Raw genomic sequence first — 18,629 nt, 5'->3', positions numbered from 1 at the left:
TAATCATTGAGCCACACTTCTCCACTGAGTTCCATTAAAGAATCCAAAGATCAGACCTTGCTTTTCTTGCAACATGAAAGTATTTGTTCTGCCCTATCTGGCCATGTGCTGACAGTGGGGGCATGACTGGACTTCATCCCTGGCAGCACTTTCATGTCAGTGACTCTGTGGGATACTGAGCACCGCAGTTGAAAATTGCACCAGGTATCCAATACAACCCATTCCAACTGTCACCGAAGTGTCCCTTATAGCTTTTAACTTGTTGGCTATCTTTAAAGGGTGCTAAATCTAGAGAAGTCATAGACTTCAAATCTGTCCCTCACCAATGATCCCTGGGGCAGGGAATAGCCAACACTGACATACCAATTACCTTGTCAGCTCCTTCACTTGGGCCTTGGCTGGTGGCAACAGTGAAGCCCGTGTGCCCCCTGTGTAAATTCATTCATATAGCCAATGTTAAAGGGGATCGTCTGATTTAATATTTTTCAAATGTTTTTAAATGTTATGATTATAAGTATTGCAAATAACATGCAAGAGTGAGAAAGTGACAGCAGTTCCCCAGTCGTACATGTTTGCTTTACTCCTAGCTAATCATAGACATGCTTTTGTGAGAGCGCTGATTATAAGAAGGGAGAAAGTTTCAGAATCAACAGACACGCCACTTGTTTCCAAGGTACTGTCTGGGTGGCTCAAAGCGTTCTTCTGCCTCATCAGTCTTCCTGGGTTACCCTTTAAGTGGTGCCACATATCCTCAACTGTGATCATGACTGGTGAAAGACAAGCCTGCCTCTGTCCATCACCCTCTTCACACGTTCCCAGAAGCAGAAATACCTGGCCAAAACAGTGTCGATGGAATGCAAACTGTTTATCAGCATTACCTACGACACTGGTTATGGATGCTCTCCAACATTAAAGGAGTGGCTCTCGAACCCTCAGCCTCCCTGCAGCTCACCGATGAACCACCACATGCCAAAACTATGTAGACATGGCTGATCTGCTTCTTGATTGTAAAGCTGCTCACCCTCCCTCTTACTGCTGCATTACCTGTGCAGAAGCCCCCGATTATCTAGGGACTGGGAGAAAGCTGGTCAGATCGTCTACAATTCCTTCAGACAAGGAAACACTCCAAGTGGATATGGGGCAACAGGAGCAGTGAATACACTCGCCACTCAGTTTGCCATTCCCCGAGGGACGCCCTTCCCACACTTTGACACCTTGTTTCTTATAGCCCCCGGTGGCTGTGGTGCGGTTCATGGTATATCCCCAGCGTTATTAGCATGGTTGCTGGAAAAAGTGTCCCTAACCTATGGTTAGTCAACCTCTGACTCTTCAGACCCAGATCTCGAAGGATTCCTGGGATGTATGTCCTTTGTCCTTTTCCCTTACGGCGAGCATACCCTTTTGGTCTGTGGTGGGCAGATATGTCCCTCAAGGAATCGGACTGCTACCCACAATCGCTAGCCATCAAGGAGCTCACGATATTCAAAATTAAGGAAAATTCTAATCAGGGGAAGAGCAGACCACCTTGAACACATCTGCTGTAAGAGCTCAAATATGGACACGTAACTGAAAAACAACATTTTTAAGGTTTATTCCAGGCTTTCATCAAGTTCCCTCAAATCTATTATTGCTTTTGCCATTTTAATGGTACTCATGATCAGTCAGTGATTGGCAACACCAACGCAAGGGATGTCATTGTTTGCCAGGTGATCAGAATGATAATATTCCTATAAGATGGTCATAACTCAGCGGCTCTGAGAGTGGCAGGACACAATGCGGCCCCCGGGGGAAGTGAGGTCGACAGACCAGTCTTACCCAGGGGTATTCGCACGAGACCAGGGACAGGCAATGAGGTAGGCTAGGGGGTTTAGAGGTGTGGGGTTAGAAAGTTATTTAAGGGGGCAGGAGAGGAAGTTCTTCCTCTTCCTGTCCTCAGTGCCTCAGGGTTTCAGATTAGGAATTTGAGGTTAGGAATTTAGAGTGGGGGAGTTGGTAGGGCTGTAGGCCTAGTTTCTGCTTGCTCTTCTGGCCGAGGGTCGGGTTTTGTTACGGACGCCGCTGGTGCCCCGGTGAGCTCCTTTCTGACCGGGGAATTCATTTAGCTTAGGGCTTTCCAGTCACTGTCCTCACGGGTGCACCGGTACAGGCGGGGCCATGGAAGCGCCTGATGCGGAGGCCGTCCGCGCTGCTTTGTTGGTGCTTGGCTGGGCTGGGAGGGCCGACCCTGCTGCAGCCCGGCGTTTTAGACCAGGCGTGGGTCGGGATGGCCCGCACGCCGAGGCCCGCGTCTGCCGGTGTCGGCTTGCCTTGAGGAACCACCCCAGTCACGCCCAGGTATGTCGGGGCGGGGGCGTGGGAAGAAGCAGCATGAGGCCCCCAGGCGCGGTGGGCGGCGTCAGAGCCTCCCCGCGTGCACCGTTGGTGTTGCGATGGTGTTGGGTGGGACCCTGAATGGGGGGGGGGGTGGGGAGGCGGGTGGGGAGGCGCTTTCAGCCCCCGCACCACCGGCAGGCTTGGCAGGCAGCTCGGCTCACGCAGGCTTATTGGCCGGTGGGCTGGGCTCGGGGGACACAGAGGCAGCCTTTGATGAGGGCAGTGACGCCAATGGGGGGGGGGGGTGAGGGTGACACCGAGGAGGATTTTACTTTGCTCCTTTCAGAAGGGGAGTCGGGGGATGACGATGGGGGGGGTCAGTGGGTGTGGGGGATGGGTCTGTCAGGGATGTGGGGCCTCCAGGAGAGGCAGGGCCCCTTACAAAAGAAAGGTCAAGAAGCAGGTCATGGCGGCGAGCGCGCAGCCTGACAAGACGGATGACCAGGGTGGGAAGGAGGACGGTGGGGACAAACTGAGGAAGAAGTTGCCGTATATGGGTTTGGCGATGCCGCTCGGGTCGCACCTGTCACAGACGACAAAGGCCAGGATTTGGAAGCATGAGTATGTGGATGTTTTCAAATTATTACATAGGGAGATTCAGGCCAAGGAGGGTTCGAAGGAGGAGGAATGGGAGTTGACAAGGCAGCCGAGGGTGCCTGTCACTATGGAGAATTGGACTTCGGCGTTTTTGATTTATGCCAGTATATATTGTGAGAAGCATGGGGACAGGGGGATAGCTTTGTTTAAGTATATGGATGTGATCAGGAAGGCGCAGATGCATTTTGGGAAGTTTGCCTGGCTTAGCTATGACGAGGAGTTTAGGGCCAGGATTAGTGTCAACCCCGATAAGGCATGGGGGGGACAATGATAAAGAGCTTTGGGGTCAGTGGATGTCCTCTACACAGGCGGCAGCATCGACGCATACTGCCAGTGGCCTCCCGGTCGCCTATCGGCCGTTTCAGTCGTGTCCTGCCCAGTCTGGGGCGGGTGGACAGGGAGCTTCCATGGGGACAGGGAGTTAAGGGATTTGGACAGGAGCAGCTGGTCAGCAGTACAAGCCTGGGGGAGCGAACACTGGGGCTTGCTGGAACTTTAATAAGGGTTTCTGCACACGACATCCCTGTAAGTTTAAGCACGAGTGTTCCAAGTGCGGGGGACGCCACCCGGTCACGCAATGCCTTACGCTGGCCACGCCCACTGAACAGTGGAAGATTACTAAAGGAAGGGGACAGGCTGGGCCAAAGGGCCCCTACTCCGGTTAAAGTGGAGGCCATGGGTCCATGGCTCTCTCGGTACCCTGATAGAGAGGCGGCGCTGAAATTGCACTGGGGTTTCGTGGAGGGGTTTCGTGTTGGTTATCAAGGTCCTCGGGAGAGGCAATGGGCTGAGAATTTGCGTTCTGCGAAGGAATTGCCAGGAGTGGTGGCGCAAAAATTGCATAAGGTGGTTTTGGAAGGCAGGATTGCGGGCCCATTTGACACGTGGCCTATGTCAGACCTCATCATTTCACCGTTGGGGGTGGTTCCTAAGAAGGAACAAGGGGAGTTCAGGTTGATTCACCATCTGTCTTGGCCGGAAGGGAGTTCAGTGAATGATTTCATTGCGGAGGAGGACTCCAAGGTGTTGTATGCGTATGTGGACGATGCCATGGACTGGTGAGGGTCTGTGGTAGTAGGGCGGAGTTGGCCAAACGTGGCATCAAGTTGGCTTTTCGCCTCCTTCCCATTCACTCGGCGGATTTTTCCTTTTTGGGCATGCAGTTCGAAGGGGCCATTTTTATGGACAGGGTGCTGCCGATGGGTTGTGCGATTTCTTGCGCGTTTGAGACCTTCAGTTGCTTTTTGCAGTAGGCCTTTGTGGATAGGAGGGGGCACCGGCTGGTGTCGCACTACCTGGACGATTTTCTGTTTGTCAGGAAGGGTCAGTCGGGAGAGTGTGGTGTGGTGCTGGGGCAGTTTCAGTTGTTGGCTCAGGATTTTGGGGTTCCATTGGCGCCAGAGAAGATGGCAGGACCCAGTTGCTGTTTGACGTTCATGGGCATTGAGCTAGATTCGGCAACATGGCAGGCTCGTTTAGCAGCGCAGAAAGTGGCGGAGATGCAGGTTGTTCTGGCTCATGTAATCGGCGTTCACAAGATTGATTTGAGGTCTGTGCAGCGCCTTCTGGGTTTGCTGAACTTTGCTTGTCAGGTGAGGGCAGGGAGGACGATTTGCAGGCGCCTCGACATGGCCATGTCAGGGGCAGTACTCCCTCACCACAGAGTCAGAGTCACAATGGGAGTCCGGTCGGACTTGCGAGTGTGGCTTGTGTTCTTGGAGGATTTCAATGGTGTGTCCCTGGATTTTGCACGAGAGAAGATGGTCTGGCAAGTATAACTTTATTCAGATGCAGCGGGGCGGCAAGTTTTGGGATCTTCTGGGACGAGCGATGGTGCGCTGAGCAGTGGCCGGCTCATTGGCTGCGGCAGGGCAGGAGCATTGCTTTTCTTGAGTTCTTCCCCTTTTTGGTGGCGTTGCTGGTGTGGGGCCCCGAGTTCCAGAATCGGTCGGTTTTGTTCCATGTCGACAACATGACGGCGGAGGACCTGGTAAACAACCAAAAAGCAAAAGACCTGCGAGTGTTGCGCTTGCTGCGAAGTTTCATGCTGCTTTGCTTGCGTTTTAATGTGCTGTTCCGTGCGCAACATGTGCCGGGGGCGAGTAATGACATTGCGGATGCGTTCTCGTTCGCAGTGGCAGCGTTTCAGGAGACTGGCGCCGGGAGCGGAGGCTTGCAAGACCAAGGTGCCGGAGGGTTTCTGGGCCTGGGGGGAGTGAGAGTAGTGGGTTTGGTTGAAAAATCTATAGCTGAATCCACGAGGCGCTCGTACAGGTTGGCATGGTCTGAGTTTGGTGCCTTTCTGGGTTGGAGCAGGGATGCGTGGCGGATGCCCAGGAGTGCCTGTGAACAGGGGGTGGTGCGTTTTGTGTTGGATTGCATAGATAAGGGATTGTCGCAGACTACGATAGCTGGCAAGTTGCCGGGCATATCTTTTTACAGCATTGTATACTTGGGTTTTGATCCGGCTAGAACGGATCTGCTGAGCAGAATGTTGAAGGGTTGGGGACAGGTGCGGGCGGAGGGGGGGTGGTGAGTTGCCTCGGGAGGCGATTAAGTTTGAGTTATTGGGGAGCTTGTTGGGTGAGTTGCCACATTGCTGTTATGATGGTTGTAAATTGGCTTGGTTTCGTTTGTGCATGCTTTAGATGTTTTTTGGGGCATTTAGGGTGTCAGAATTGATGGGAGCGCGTGGAGCCCCGAGTCGCCTGTTTGTGGAGGTGTGAGTGGATGGGGCTCGGCTTGGTATTTGGTTGGGGTGTTCAAAGACGGATCAAGCTGGACGAGGCAAGTGGGTGTGGCAGAGAGTGTGGGTGTGCGGATGTGTGCCCGGTGCGTGAATGGAAGGGTTTTTGCGGCCAAGTGCAGAGGTCTGTGGGTGAGATATTTTTGCATGCTTCTCAAAAGCGTTTGACAGCCTTTCAGTTGTTGGCAGTGTTGAGGATGGCCTTGAGGCGGGTCGGCAGGGATCCCGCGTGCTATGGGACACACTTGTTTCGTATTGGGGCGGCAACTGAGGCGGCAGGTTTAGGTTGGGCGTGGGAGGAGATCAGAAGGATTGGGCGTTGGAGGTCTCGCTGCTGCAAACGCTATGTGCGTAAATGAGGAGGAGGAAGCGTGTGGGGTAGGCATGGCGGCTGCAGTTGTGGGAAAGTTTTGCTGTTGCTGTGGTGTTAATCTCTTCTTTTTCGTAGGTTGCGTTCGGGGGCCGGGGGCCAAGACTGTTACCTGGATTGTTGGACACTCCTTTGTTCATTGGGCCTCAAAGTATGCGGACAGGCAGGTTTATGGTCGTAGCCTGGGCCTGCGGAGCAGCCATCATGAGGTTCAGTGGTGGGGTAAGAGCGGATGCGATAGGGAGATTTGTTGCCATGGCTGACGAAGAAGGTGTCTCAGCTGGGCTGCCCGGACAGGATTGTTATCCATCTGGGGGAAAATGACTTGGTCAAACAGTCGGAAGTGTCATTATTACATCTGATGCAACAGGATTCGGAGGCAATGAGGAGCAATCTGGCTGGCGCCTGTATTGTTTGGACTGAGTTTGTACCACAAAGGATCTGGAGGGGTGCGCTAAAGCCTGCGGCCATCGAACGGGCACGACGGAAGTTGAATAGGGCTATGAGACTGTTTTGTGCTGACCACGGAATCGAAGTGCTTGCTCATGTTGGGCTCCGGCTCGAGGAGCCCCTTCTCTTTCGGGATGACTGGGTGCACCTTTCGTACATGGGGAATGCGTACTATTTGATGGAGATGCAGGATACAATCAGTTTGTTGTGGAGTCTATTTGGTGTCGGAGGGACTGAGAACAAAAGGTGCACTGTTGGTGGGGCAGATAACCACCCTCTAGGGGTTTCCTGGGTGGCAGGACTTGGGAGGGGTGGGGGGTCCATGACGGGCAGAATCACCCTTCCGGGGAGAGGGTTACAGGTGCAGTATGGGGTGTGGTAGACGGGAGTGCTGAAGGAGTTTGAAAGAGAAGGGGAAAGTGATTGGTATATGTGAAGAGGTCGTGGTGTGAATTTGGAGTGAGTAATTGGAGTACGTGAGTGGATGATGGTTGGAAGTCATGATGTTGGGGATTGTTAACTGTTATGGGGGTTTACGTTGAATTTGGTTGTCATATCTGTCCTAATAAATGGCCTTTTATGCTAACCTATGGCGTGGAGTGGTTATTGCGCGAACGAATAGTGATCACAGACGGCCAAAGCCATCTGTTTCGGTTTGAGCATCAGTCATCTGTTCTCCTTTCGCAGAACAAGAACTGAGGTATACAAAATTACACAGTTTGTGACTTTAGATTATTAACAGCACAGTAATTGCAATCAGTTTGTGATTTGAAAGTCTACTTCGAAAGCACCTGGCGTGTGTAGTACTGCTAGTTCAGATTAATTGCTGATACATTATGTCTATTGTATCATGCGATTTTTCTAGTGTTTGATTTTTACTTTTTACTATTTTCCAACAATGTATTATTTCCACACTTCCTGTTCTCACATTCCTACTGATTTCTGACTATTTGGCCTTGTATACAAGTGTTTCCAAGCATTTTGTGTTACTTTCCCAGGGCAAACTGTACAGTTTTTAAGTAATAAAAACATGTGACGATTCTCACACACTCTTGCTTTATGTATTTTAATCTATTTCATGTTCATAGGATTGGATAGGAAAAGGTTGGAGCATTGTAGTAATGGCTGTTCCTCATGTCTTTCAACCATGTACTGTACACAATACCTTTGATCTGTAACCATTGCAATAGATATAAGTGCCGCCCACTAGCAAGAACCTTTCTAATGTTTTCTTACCAGTGATTCAAAGTAAATGTATTAAATGATGTGTAGTACCAAAATGAAATCTAGGTATCACATTTGGATAACCCACAACACCTGCTGGCAAATCAACAAAGTTCTCCTGACTTCCCTGGTTTCATGGCTCACTGGGTTTCAAATCGGTACGGTCTCTTATGTAAATAACATTCAGGCATACTTAAGCAGACATATAATTTATTATTACCCAAGGCTCATTGAAGTTCTCCACTTTGTGACTGTTGAGCTGGACAACGCTTTCTCCACCTGCTCCATCTTTCCTTCATCAGGCAAAATAAATAAGGCGGACGCGTTTCCTTTGTATGGCAACTGGACCACTCTTGCAGAGAGCTCTTGATCATAGGTTGTGTTGTATCTGCTCCACTTAAACATCATTGGCACTTTCACAGTTGTATGTTCATCTACATGGAAGCAGCCTTCTTGTGTTGACTCCACTTCGAAAGGTTTTTCCCACTGGCCTTGAATTAAAACAAAAACAACAACCATTAGGCACGCATTTGGCACTCGCCTCATCCCGAAATTCATAGGTGTCCATGTTAAAATGGGTACAACAGGAGGTTAGAAAATGATCAATAGTCTATGTGAGTACAAGACAGGACAGACAGTAAATTATTTTAAAGGAAACTATATAAGGCCAGGAATTTGGGGGATTTTCGTCAACCGCTGCCTCACCCCGAGGCCACTGCCCTTTCAGAACATCCATGGCACAGGGAGGACTTAAGACTCTCTTGGCCGGACTTGGAATTTGGCAGAATGGTACTCCGTAACAAATGAGACATACCCCATCCACCTTATTACAAGTACCATAGGCTATAATGTATTTATAATACAGCGGATGGCTATCAGTCATGTTTATAACAAAGTAGCCCCTCCGCCAGTTCAGGCCCTCTTTCAGGTATCATGGCTCTACTTTTATTTCCTAACCCTTGTCCAGAGTCTCTGTGCAGCTTTCGGTTTGCAGGTAAAGGGCTCGGTGAGACACAATACATGAGAACATTTACTTACTCTTCCATGTCATCAGTGTATGGCAGACAGAGAAATAGCTTTCCAAGTAGGGTTGTGATTGCAAAGAAGAACTAATGCAGAAACAGGCCTGTAGGGTTTCCCAGCCTCTTCTGGCACCCCTCGAAAGACATGGAGCACTATCAAGAATCCAGACGGCTTCCTTCTTTGGCTCACTTGCCTGCTGCTCTGGGGCGATCAGCTGGCATAGTGTGGTATCTGTCCGTCACTCATGTCACTTGCACTGTACATATTTCCAGATCCTTGTAAAATAGACTAGAATTTGTGGTCATGAAGTCCTAGAATGTAGAGTGAGGAGCCTGCATTCCCCGGAACTGGCAGTTGGTATGCTGTGGCTGAGGTGCATGGAATAAACCGGATGCTTCTCTTCACTCTCTTGTCTACTTATTGAGTAACCCTCTTATCTTGCATTGGACACAGCCTTAGTTCTGACTTCACTGTTGCTCGCTGTGCATAATGAAGAGAGTTTAAAGAAGAGCACTGCTGGAGACAAAAAACACTGTGCTTTCTTCCCCTTGGTGAGTGCCCCAGCCTGCAAAGTCACTGGTCACAAACCTCTCTGCAGCAACAGAGCGCTTTAAAGGAAATAAGGAGATTAGGTAAATAGGATTTTGATTAGGTACCAGGGAATGTGAAGCTGCACTGGGCATTTAAAGAAAGGTAGGGGTGTACAAAATGTGATACCCGGGCTTGTGACTGTGCAACCTGGCATCTACAATTGTATCTGGGCTTATGTTGGACACAACTAGGCCTAAACATGTGAATCTGCACCTGGTCAGTTGAAAGAAATAGCTATCCATATGGGAGTATTGCACAGCAAGTGGAGCAGTACTTGGGCATAGGAAGCTAGACATTTAAGAACGGCATAGTGAAATTTTAGCATGGTATTAGAGAATGTGAGGTTGTCTCTTGGCAGGCAAATCTCTATATGGACAAACAAAACAATATCTTGGCAAGTAAAATTGTACATGGGCAAGGAATTCCTGCATCAGGGCAGATGAAGCTTAATTAGCCATATGATGGTAGTAGCTCACCATATGAGACTATACTTGGCATTTAAGCAGTATACCTGTACATATAAGGCCGAACCAGGCATTAATAATCAATGATAGATTACATTGGTATGCACCTGGCCATATGTGCCAGTACATTTGCATATAGTGTACCTGGCTTTAGCTGGCCACGTGAGACTTCGCTAGGTATTATGAGGGCAGTACCTGGCCATATGGCAAGGACCGTGGTGTGGAATAGCAAGAAAAAGGAAAACATTTCAGCAACCTACAATCCGTGGGTAACTTTTTGTGAGGTCACCGGAGCCAATAATTATGATTAATTTATTCCCTTTTCTCTGATAAACGGGGCAGCGTTTTCCCAAACTAAGTGGCGGAATCCACTGGTGGGTTGAGAGCTGATTTTTCAAGACTTCACGAAAACCCTGATCTATATGCAAGTAATGTTTAAAATGATTAGCCTCCTTTGTGCACCAGTGCAAAGGTGTGTAACAATATCCCTTGCAAGTTTTCCCAAACAAGTCTCCAAGTAAACAATACAGTATTTGTTGCTGCTGATTTGTGTCTTCACAAAGCCATTTCAATGCTGAATGTGCTCACTATACATGATCATACAAAATCATACCACTTGTGTATAACTTTCACACAAACTGAGAAATATGGAGGTTGCATAATGGCCAGAGGATCTGGGGAAATAGGTTCGAGACTTGGCCTTGCCTCAACATCCTTTGATTCTGGGCAAATCACTTAATCTTAATCACTTAATCAATTGTGCCTATAATAAAATTAATCTGACCTTGTGTAAAGTAACTGGTGGTGTTGTAAAGCGCTCTAATGCCCATGGCCCATGTTTGGGCTACATAAAACTACAAAATTGGAACATATATAAGTCCAAAATGCACCACTGGGTCTCATTTAACCACTTCGAAGCTAATGACGAGCTGGGCTCGTCATGGCGCTTACCTGCCGTGTGCGGATGACAAGGCCAGCTCTTCATGAATAATGGTCATTTTGGATCTTCAGCGCAGGACGGGAAAATGCCTAGCAGCCATGTGGTTAAACACAAAACTGGATATGAGGCCTAACCCCGTAAAAGGGGTTCCTTAAATTTATTATACTCACTAATATCAATGCCCACATTTTTCTGAAGAGCTTTGATTTACCTGAACGGATGCCCTGCACCAGCACTCCACTCTGAAAAGTGTTCCAGCTCCATACTGCAGTGCAAACCACCATCTGCCACTTTTATGGGCACATCAATATTTTGGACACAGGACTATATCGAAGGGCGTGGTCATGGTTGTGATGTTTACAAACAATTGATGTTATTACATAAAAATGAAAAATAAAAACATTGCCCTTCCTCATGTCCATTAAAGCTGGTTGGCTCGTAAACATTTGTCATTCTAAAAATTGGGTTGTGGCTCTATCAGGTGTGAGAAGCACTAATCTGGGGTACCAACATCAACAAAATTATCGGACATCACCAACAATACTATTGATAGGAGGTAGATTTCATCAAGATTAAGCAACACTCTTTTTTGCGTTTCAGACAGACTGCATTTAAAATGGCATGCAGATTTTGGTGCAAGTTAAAACACATGGCACATGAAACATGAAATGAGGCCTAGTCAAATGCTTTTTAAAAGTGGCACTTTCGGTGCATGCAAAGTGAAAGACATGAAATGAGGCCTGGTCAAAATGCTTTCAGTCTGAAATGCTTTCATTTAAAACCATGCTTAATTCATTTATCATGGATGTTAATGTGTATAGTTTAGATTTAACCTCACTATAGAATGTACATTTAATTTAGAGAATCTCTTGGTTTACTTTTGAAGTAGCACATAATTGTGCTGAATTAACATGTGTTTTTGCGGTGGAGAAAAACATGTGATTTCAGTGGCCTCTTTAGCTTTGAAGATAAGCATGGAATGTGTTCTCTCCTCTCAGCTCCTTTTCCTTGTAATCTACACTCCCTGTACCCGTCTCAAGAGACTTTGGCCTTGTTGCATATTTAGACAATGCATATTCAGTTCATAATACATCTTTCTCATATCGTGTATTAATTAATCAACCATGCACCAAAACTAGACGTGGGGCAAATGCATTTTGCACAAAAAGCTATCTAAAACATTAGAGCATGTTGCTATGAGTATGTATTACCGGTTTGTGCTTTGAAAATTTGCACTGGTGCATGTTGTACATTGCACATTTTTGCATGTTGTGCACAAATGATAGAAAAGCTGCTTTAAAATAATAGCTTTTGCTAGGTAATAACTAATAGAGGTTACTAGTATGGGGGAGGTAAACATAATGGGTTTCATTTCAAAAATTAATATTATGTGCTGGTTTTGTTTTTGGGACCAAAATAAATTGGATGCCTAAGAATCCTGTAAAGTAAAAAAATAATTTTTCCCTTTGGGTGAATCATATGTCATTAACATCAAATTCATTCAATCAGTCCACTCGGCCAGAATCACTCTCCTCTTAGCGTTCAATCCAACTGGTCCCTACTGTGAAACACTTACAAAGAAAAACAACAATTTTATCAAAACAGCCCGTTTATTGACATCTTAAAAACATATATTCCGCTAAGTATACACTCCATATAAAACATTCATATGTTAAAAACGGACGAAATTACAAAATAAAATTCATTGAATTACACAGGAGAAAGGGAAAGACAATCAACTTTGTCTTGTCACTGCTAATTTGGACTCTATCTGGGCAACACAGGGTTAGGCTTCCCTTCCCTCTACCCTTTCGCTTGCTGACCACTCCAAATTTAACAAATATATAAAGTGTCGACACGTTTCGGAGGCTTTAACTGGTTCTAGCCACCTTCTTCAGGACAATAATTAATTATTTCTCCATATCCATCTGGTAACCTAATACGGAGATAAGACATATCTATACCTCATGAATATGTTTACCATATACATACTACGTTTTTTTGTTTTAAAATATCAATACATTGTGAATACATAAATGTTACCCATCGCTACAAGAATTCATTCATGATTTTCTTTTTTTTTAAAACCAAATAGGTGACAGTTTTCCATTACCTTTTCTATAAATTTTTTAAATAATTTCACAGTTTCATTATTTTCACATTATTCACCCCACCAGGGGTCAAGTCTACCCTATAGAACACATTTTTACATTGTAAGTGTTTCACTCACATCTATCTCTTGCATGCCTTGCTGCTACTGATACACACCACACATTACACTAGGACTCACTCCAACTCGTCCCTCTTTTATAAGCAAGGAACAGCTCACCTGTGCAATCGCACATCGGTGAGAATCTTGTTCAGGAATCCAGCATGGCTGAGAACTGTTAGCAGTGTGCTGAATGAGAGATGCATGTGCAGAAGAATGTGCAAGCTGCATGAACTGCCAAGTGCCTCAAGTGAAGACACATGGGTCAAGGCCACAATGAACTGTACACTCCTATCATTGTACCAATGTACCAGTGTTTGTGGGAGTGTGTCATCTCTGCGTGCAATGTGAAAGCGAGAAGGAAATGGACTGACACACATTTCCACCTAAATGTTGCAATATTTGTATAATTATTGATGGTGAAACATATGACTGTATTAAGCCTTAACGCTTCCTTTGTTAAAACTGGTATGAATTGGATTTGCAATGAGAACAGGATGGTGAGAACCTCATGTCACCTATGCTAACCAATCACAGTGCGAGTTTCTACTGAAACTGCAACATTATTAGTATAGTCAGCCAAGAATTAGAGTATAAATAAGGACCCTTAGGGGCTTGTCAGACTTTGAGGTCTTAGAAGAGAGAAGGGGAGAGGAGCAGATCATGACCAGACATCATATGGGTTAGGTACGTGAATGTCGTGGGTGCAGCCTGGGAGGAGATTGCATCCGAGGAGAGACAGAGGGCGGAAGGGGCTTTTGCTCATATTTTTTTTTCAGAGAGGCATAGGCTAGCCTTGCACGTCGTATTTTTGGCAGGGCAGATATCATTCCTCTTTGGTCTTGTGAAGGAGGGGCCTTATCAAGGAGCAGCCTCTCTCTGTCAGACACAGAGAGGGAGAGAGACCGATGAACAGCCCAGGGCAGAGAGAGCAGATGATGGAACAGGTTTAGATTTAGATGCTAAAACTTTAAGTGTATGCTTTGAATAATTAACTATTTTTGAAAGATTTGTCTTATGCATTTATTTCTCTTTACGGGAGATTTTTGCCAATTATTAATTAATGATTAGCCTTGCAAAACTCACTCTTGAATTATATTTTCCTGAACTCAAATAATTTTGACTGACATTTGATGCCTCATTCCCTTCCTTTATGAAATGCCTTGTATTCAATTTGTAATCAATCAATCAATCAGTGACACTTGTAAAGCGCGCTACATACCCGTAGGGTCTCAAGGCGCTGGGGGGGGGGGGGGGTGCCGCTACCGCTCGAACAGCCAGGTCTTCAGCTTCTTCCTGAAGGAGAGGTTGTCTTGGGTCAGGCGCAGGTCGGTCGGGAGGGAGTTCCAGGTCTTGGCGGCCAGGTAGGAGAAGGACCTTACTCCTGTAGTCGCTCTTCGGATGCGGGGGACGGCGGCGAGGGCGTGGTTGGCTGATCGGAGGTGGCGTTTGGGAGCGTAGAAGTTGACTCGGCTGTTGAGGTAGCTCGGGCCTTGGTCGTGTAGGGCTTTGTGTGCGTGGGTGAGGATGCGGAAGGTGATTCTTTTGTTGACGGGGAGCCAGTGAAGGTCTCTCAGATGTCCGGAGATGTGGCTGGTTCGTGGGATGTCGAGGATGAGTCTGGCTGAGGCGTTCTGGATCCGCTGGAGTCTCTTCTGGAGCTTGGCGGTGGTACCGGCGTAGAGGGCGTTGCCGTAGTCCAGTCGGCTGGTGACGAGGGCCTGGGTGACGGTCTTCCTGGTCTCGGTGGGGATCCACCAGAAGATCTTCCGTAGCATGCGTAGGATGTTGAAGCACGCCGAGGAGACGTTGTTGACTTGCCTGGTCATGGAGAGGGAGGAGTCCAGGATGAAGCCCAGGTTGCGTGCATGGTCTGTTGGTTTGGGTGCGGTGCCCAGGGCGGGAGGCCACCAGGAGTCGTCCCAGGCGGAGGGTGAGGAGCCCAGGATGAGGACCTCCGTCTTGTCCGAGTTCAGTTTCAGGCGGCTGGTCGTCATCCACTCGGCTACCTCTTTCATCCCTTCGTGCAGGTTGGCTCTGGCGGCGGCGGGGTCGTTGGTCAGGGAGAGGATCAGCTGGGTGTCGTCAGCGTAGGAGATTATGCTGAGGTTGTGTTTGCGTACGATGGCCGCGAGGGGGCTCATGTAGACGTTGAAGAGGGTGGGGCTCAGAGATGATCCTTGAGGGACGCCGCAGATGACTTCGGAGGCCTCTGACTTGTACGGTGGTAGGCGGACTCTCTGTGTTCTTCCGTCGAGGAAGGAGATGATCCATTCCAGCGCCTTGTCCTGGATTCCGATGTTGCTGAGGCGCCGTACTAGGGTGCGGTGGCAGACCGTGTCGAATGCCGCGGAGAGGTCTAGGAGGATGAGGGCCGCTGTTTCTCCATTGTCCATCAGGGCTCGGATGTCATCGGTGGCGGCGATGAGGGCGGTCTCGGTGCTGTGATTGGCTCGGAAGCCGGACTGTGAGGGGTCGGGGGATCCGTTCGTCTCGAGGAAGGCGGCCATCTGCTTGTTGACGGTCTTCTCGATGACTTTGGCTGGAAACGGGAGGAGCGAGATGGGGCGGTAGTTCTTGAGGTCGGTGGGGTCCGCTGTTGGTTTCTTGAGTAGAGCGCTGAGTTCGGCGTGTTTCCAGCTCTCAGGGAAGATGGTGGTGTCGAAGGATGTGTTGATGTCTCGTAGGTGGGGTGCGATGACAGCGTCGACCTTGTTGAAGACGTGGTGAGGGCAGGGGTCGGTCGGTGATCCGGAGTGGATGGAGTTCATCGTGCGGATGGTATCTTCGGTGCTGATCGGGGTCCAGGCGTGTTTGGTGGTGGTGGGGGTGGTTGTTCGGTCATGGTGTGCGTTGGTTGGTTGTTGAAGCTGTTGTGTATGTCCGCGATCTTGTTGTGGAAGTATGAAGCGAGGGAGTTGCAGAGGTCTTGCGATGGGGTGATGTCTTTGTTTCCTGCGCTGGGGTTGGAAAGCTCTTTCACGATGTTGAAGAGTTCCTTGCAGTTGTGTGCGTTGTTGTCCAACCGGTCCTTGAATGCTGTTTTCTTGGCGGCGCGGATCAGCTGGTGGTGTTTCCGGGTGGCAAGTTTGAAGGAGGTCCTGTTGTCCGGTGTCGGTTCCCTTCTCCAGACTTTCCTCGAGGGCTCGGCAGTTCTTCTTGGAGCTCTTGAGTTCGTCGGTGAACCATGGGGCCTTCTTGCTGCCGGGTCTGCTAGGCGGGGTCCTCAGTGGGGCGAGTTCGTCCGCGCAGTTGCTGATCCACTTCGTGAGGTTGTCGGCGGCCTGGCTGGGGTTCGCTGAGCTGGCAGGAGGGTGCTGGCTCAGGGAGGTGGCGAGCTGGTCTGCTGTGATCTTGTTCCAGCTTCTGCGGGCGGCCTGTTGCTGGTGTTGGTGGGTCGTCGTTCTCTTGAAGGTGAAGTGGACGCAGCTGTGGTCCGTCCATTGAAGCTCTGTGGCGTGGCTGAAGTCGATGTCTGTGCTGGAAGAGAAGACTGCGTCGAGTGTGTGTCCGGCGAGGTGGGTGGGGGTGGACACCAGTTGCTTGAGTCCAAGGTTGGCGAGGTTGTCGAGCAGGGTGCTGGTGTTGCGGTCGTTGTTGTTCTCCAGATGGAAGTTGAGGTCTCCCAGGAGGATGTAGTCAGCGGAGGGGAGGGCATGCGGGCTGACGAAGTCGGCGATGTCCTCGCTGAACTGTGTGCGTGGTCCAGGGGGTCGGTAGATCAGTGTGCCTCTGAGGGTGGTGTTCGGGTTGGTGTGGATCTGGAAATGCAGGTGTTCGGCGCTGGTCAGGGTGTTGTCGGTGCTGGTCGTGAGACGGATGGTGTTCCTGTGGATGTTGGCGATGCCTCCTCCCATCTGGTTGGCGTTTCGCTCCCTCCGGACGATCTTGTAGCCCTCTGGGATAGCGATGGCGATGTCGGGAGCTGAAGAGGCGTTCATCCAGGTCTCCGTGAGGAAGGCAACGTCCGGGGCTGTGGCGTCTAGAAGGTTCCAGAGTTCGATGGCGTGTCTGTGGACGGAGCGGGTGTTGAGCAGGATGCACTTGAGGTGGGTGCTGCTGGTGTTCGTCTTGGCGGGTGCTGGTGCGAGGCAGGTCCGGATGCAGGTGAACTTGCAGGCGTGGCAGCTGAAAGGACCGTGGGTGCGTCGTGGTGTGGCTTGGTGGCATTCTGGGAGTCGGCCGGTGTGGAGTGCGATGAGGGAGGCGGCGGAGTAAGTCAGGCGGGTAGGTCGGGGTCTTCGTGGGCCAGGGGTCCTGGCGCTGGTCGCGATCCGGTCGCGGACGGGCGCAGACGGGCTTACCTTTGGCGCGCCTTCGGCGCACAAACGGCGCACCCGCTGCGCGTGACCGCTGCGCGTTCGCACGGTCGCCATTTAAGGCGAAGTGCGCGGGTGGGCGGAGCAGCTGGGAGGCGGGAGCGGGGAGGGTACAGAATAGAAAAAGGGGCGGGGAAAAGCGGCGGTGGCGGGAAGGGAGAGCGGGGGGCGGCGAGGTAGGCGGACAACAAGGAAGGAAACCAAAACACGGGCACAAACAAAATTTACAAAACAGGCACAAATTACAGTAAAAACAAAGGCAAAAACAACCAAAACACAGGCACGAAGAAAATATACTAAACAGGCACAAATTACAGTAAAAACAAAGGCAAAAACAACCAGAGCGGAGGCAGCCGGCAACCGGCAACGAGGCAGGCAGCGAGGCAGAGGGCAGGCAAGGGGCACACGCAGCAGCTGGTGGCCGTGCGACGCGGGGGTGTCCCCATATGTTCTGTATTAATTCTATTTTTCCTATTTGAAATTCTGTAACCTGATTTATATTTGACTAATGAATAAAGGGTCAGAGAACCTTAACTTTAGACTAGAAAATAAAACTCTTTAAAATATTCACAACTCTCTATTGGCTTAAATATTATTTGCATTTTGATCTTTCATGTTTATGTAAAGTCTCGTGAAAGTGAGACACAGTGGCAAAGGTCCATCACCTTTAAAGCAGTAAACTAGAGGTAAATGATCTTTTGCATTGAGAAATTACCGTGAAATTACCGCTGGATCACTATGAGATGGGATAATGCGGATAAAAGTCACATAAAAAATGTACAATGAAGCATATAGAAATCTTAACCAAGAAGCACAAACATGTTTTTACATTTCAAACTAAATGGAATGCTTTTGTTGAGACAATTATAAATATGCTGCACTAATCTGCCTAGAGTTTAGCAAATTATCGGGTACTAGAGTACAGAACAAACTCAAAATGTGAATTGGCATATATATGGCTAGAAGAGGGAATTGAGTTTCGGCCTTTATTGGGTCAGAGTACTGAGCCCAAGATAATCAAGAGTCAGTTTTAAAGAAGGGTAAGGTCCAAGTAAAGTTCATGAGGCTCAAATTCAAGGTTTTGTATTTATTGATTTATTTTTACATATGTAGGTGTGACTTCATGAAATAAAAAAATAAGTCAGACATAAGCCTGGAAAGCTCTTGGCGTGGCTGAGCCCTAGGGAGCGAGACGCCAGGTGGGTAGAAGGCGTGGTTGAAGGACACGGCCAGCTGCAGAGAGTGGGACCCCACAGATAGTCAAGACATTTGCTGCCTACTTCCGGGAATTTTATAAGGCCAGGGAACTGGGTAGCCAGGATG

General features: G+C 48.8%; 1 protein-coding gene across 1 annotated transcript in view; it reads right to left on the bottom strand.

The window, feature by feature from the left end:
- The window catches only part of LOC147707817 (alpha-1-antiproteinase-like), a 96,199-nt gene that overhangs the window by 40,013 nt on the left and 37,557 nt on the right, over window positions 1-18,629 (bottom strand). The window contains exon 2 of the mRNA XM_086926655.1: window positions 7,981-8,251. Within this exon, the coding sequence (XP_086782781.1) occupies window positions 7,981-8,251 (271 nt within the window). The remainder of the gene's footprint in view (window positions 1-7,980; window positions 8,252-18,629) is intronic.

Source organism: Lissotriton vulgaris, chromosome 6, assembly GCF_964263255.1.
Source record: "Lissotriton vulgaris chromosome 6, aLisVul1.2, whole genome shotgun sequence".
Lineage (NCBI taxonomy): Eukaryota > Metazoa > Chordata > Amphibia > Caudata > Salamandridae > Lissotriton > Lissotriton vulgaris.
This window is presented reverse-complemented; position numbering and strand designations above follow the sequence as displayed.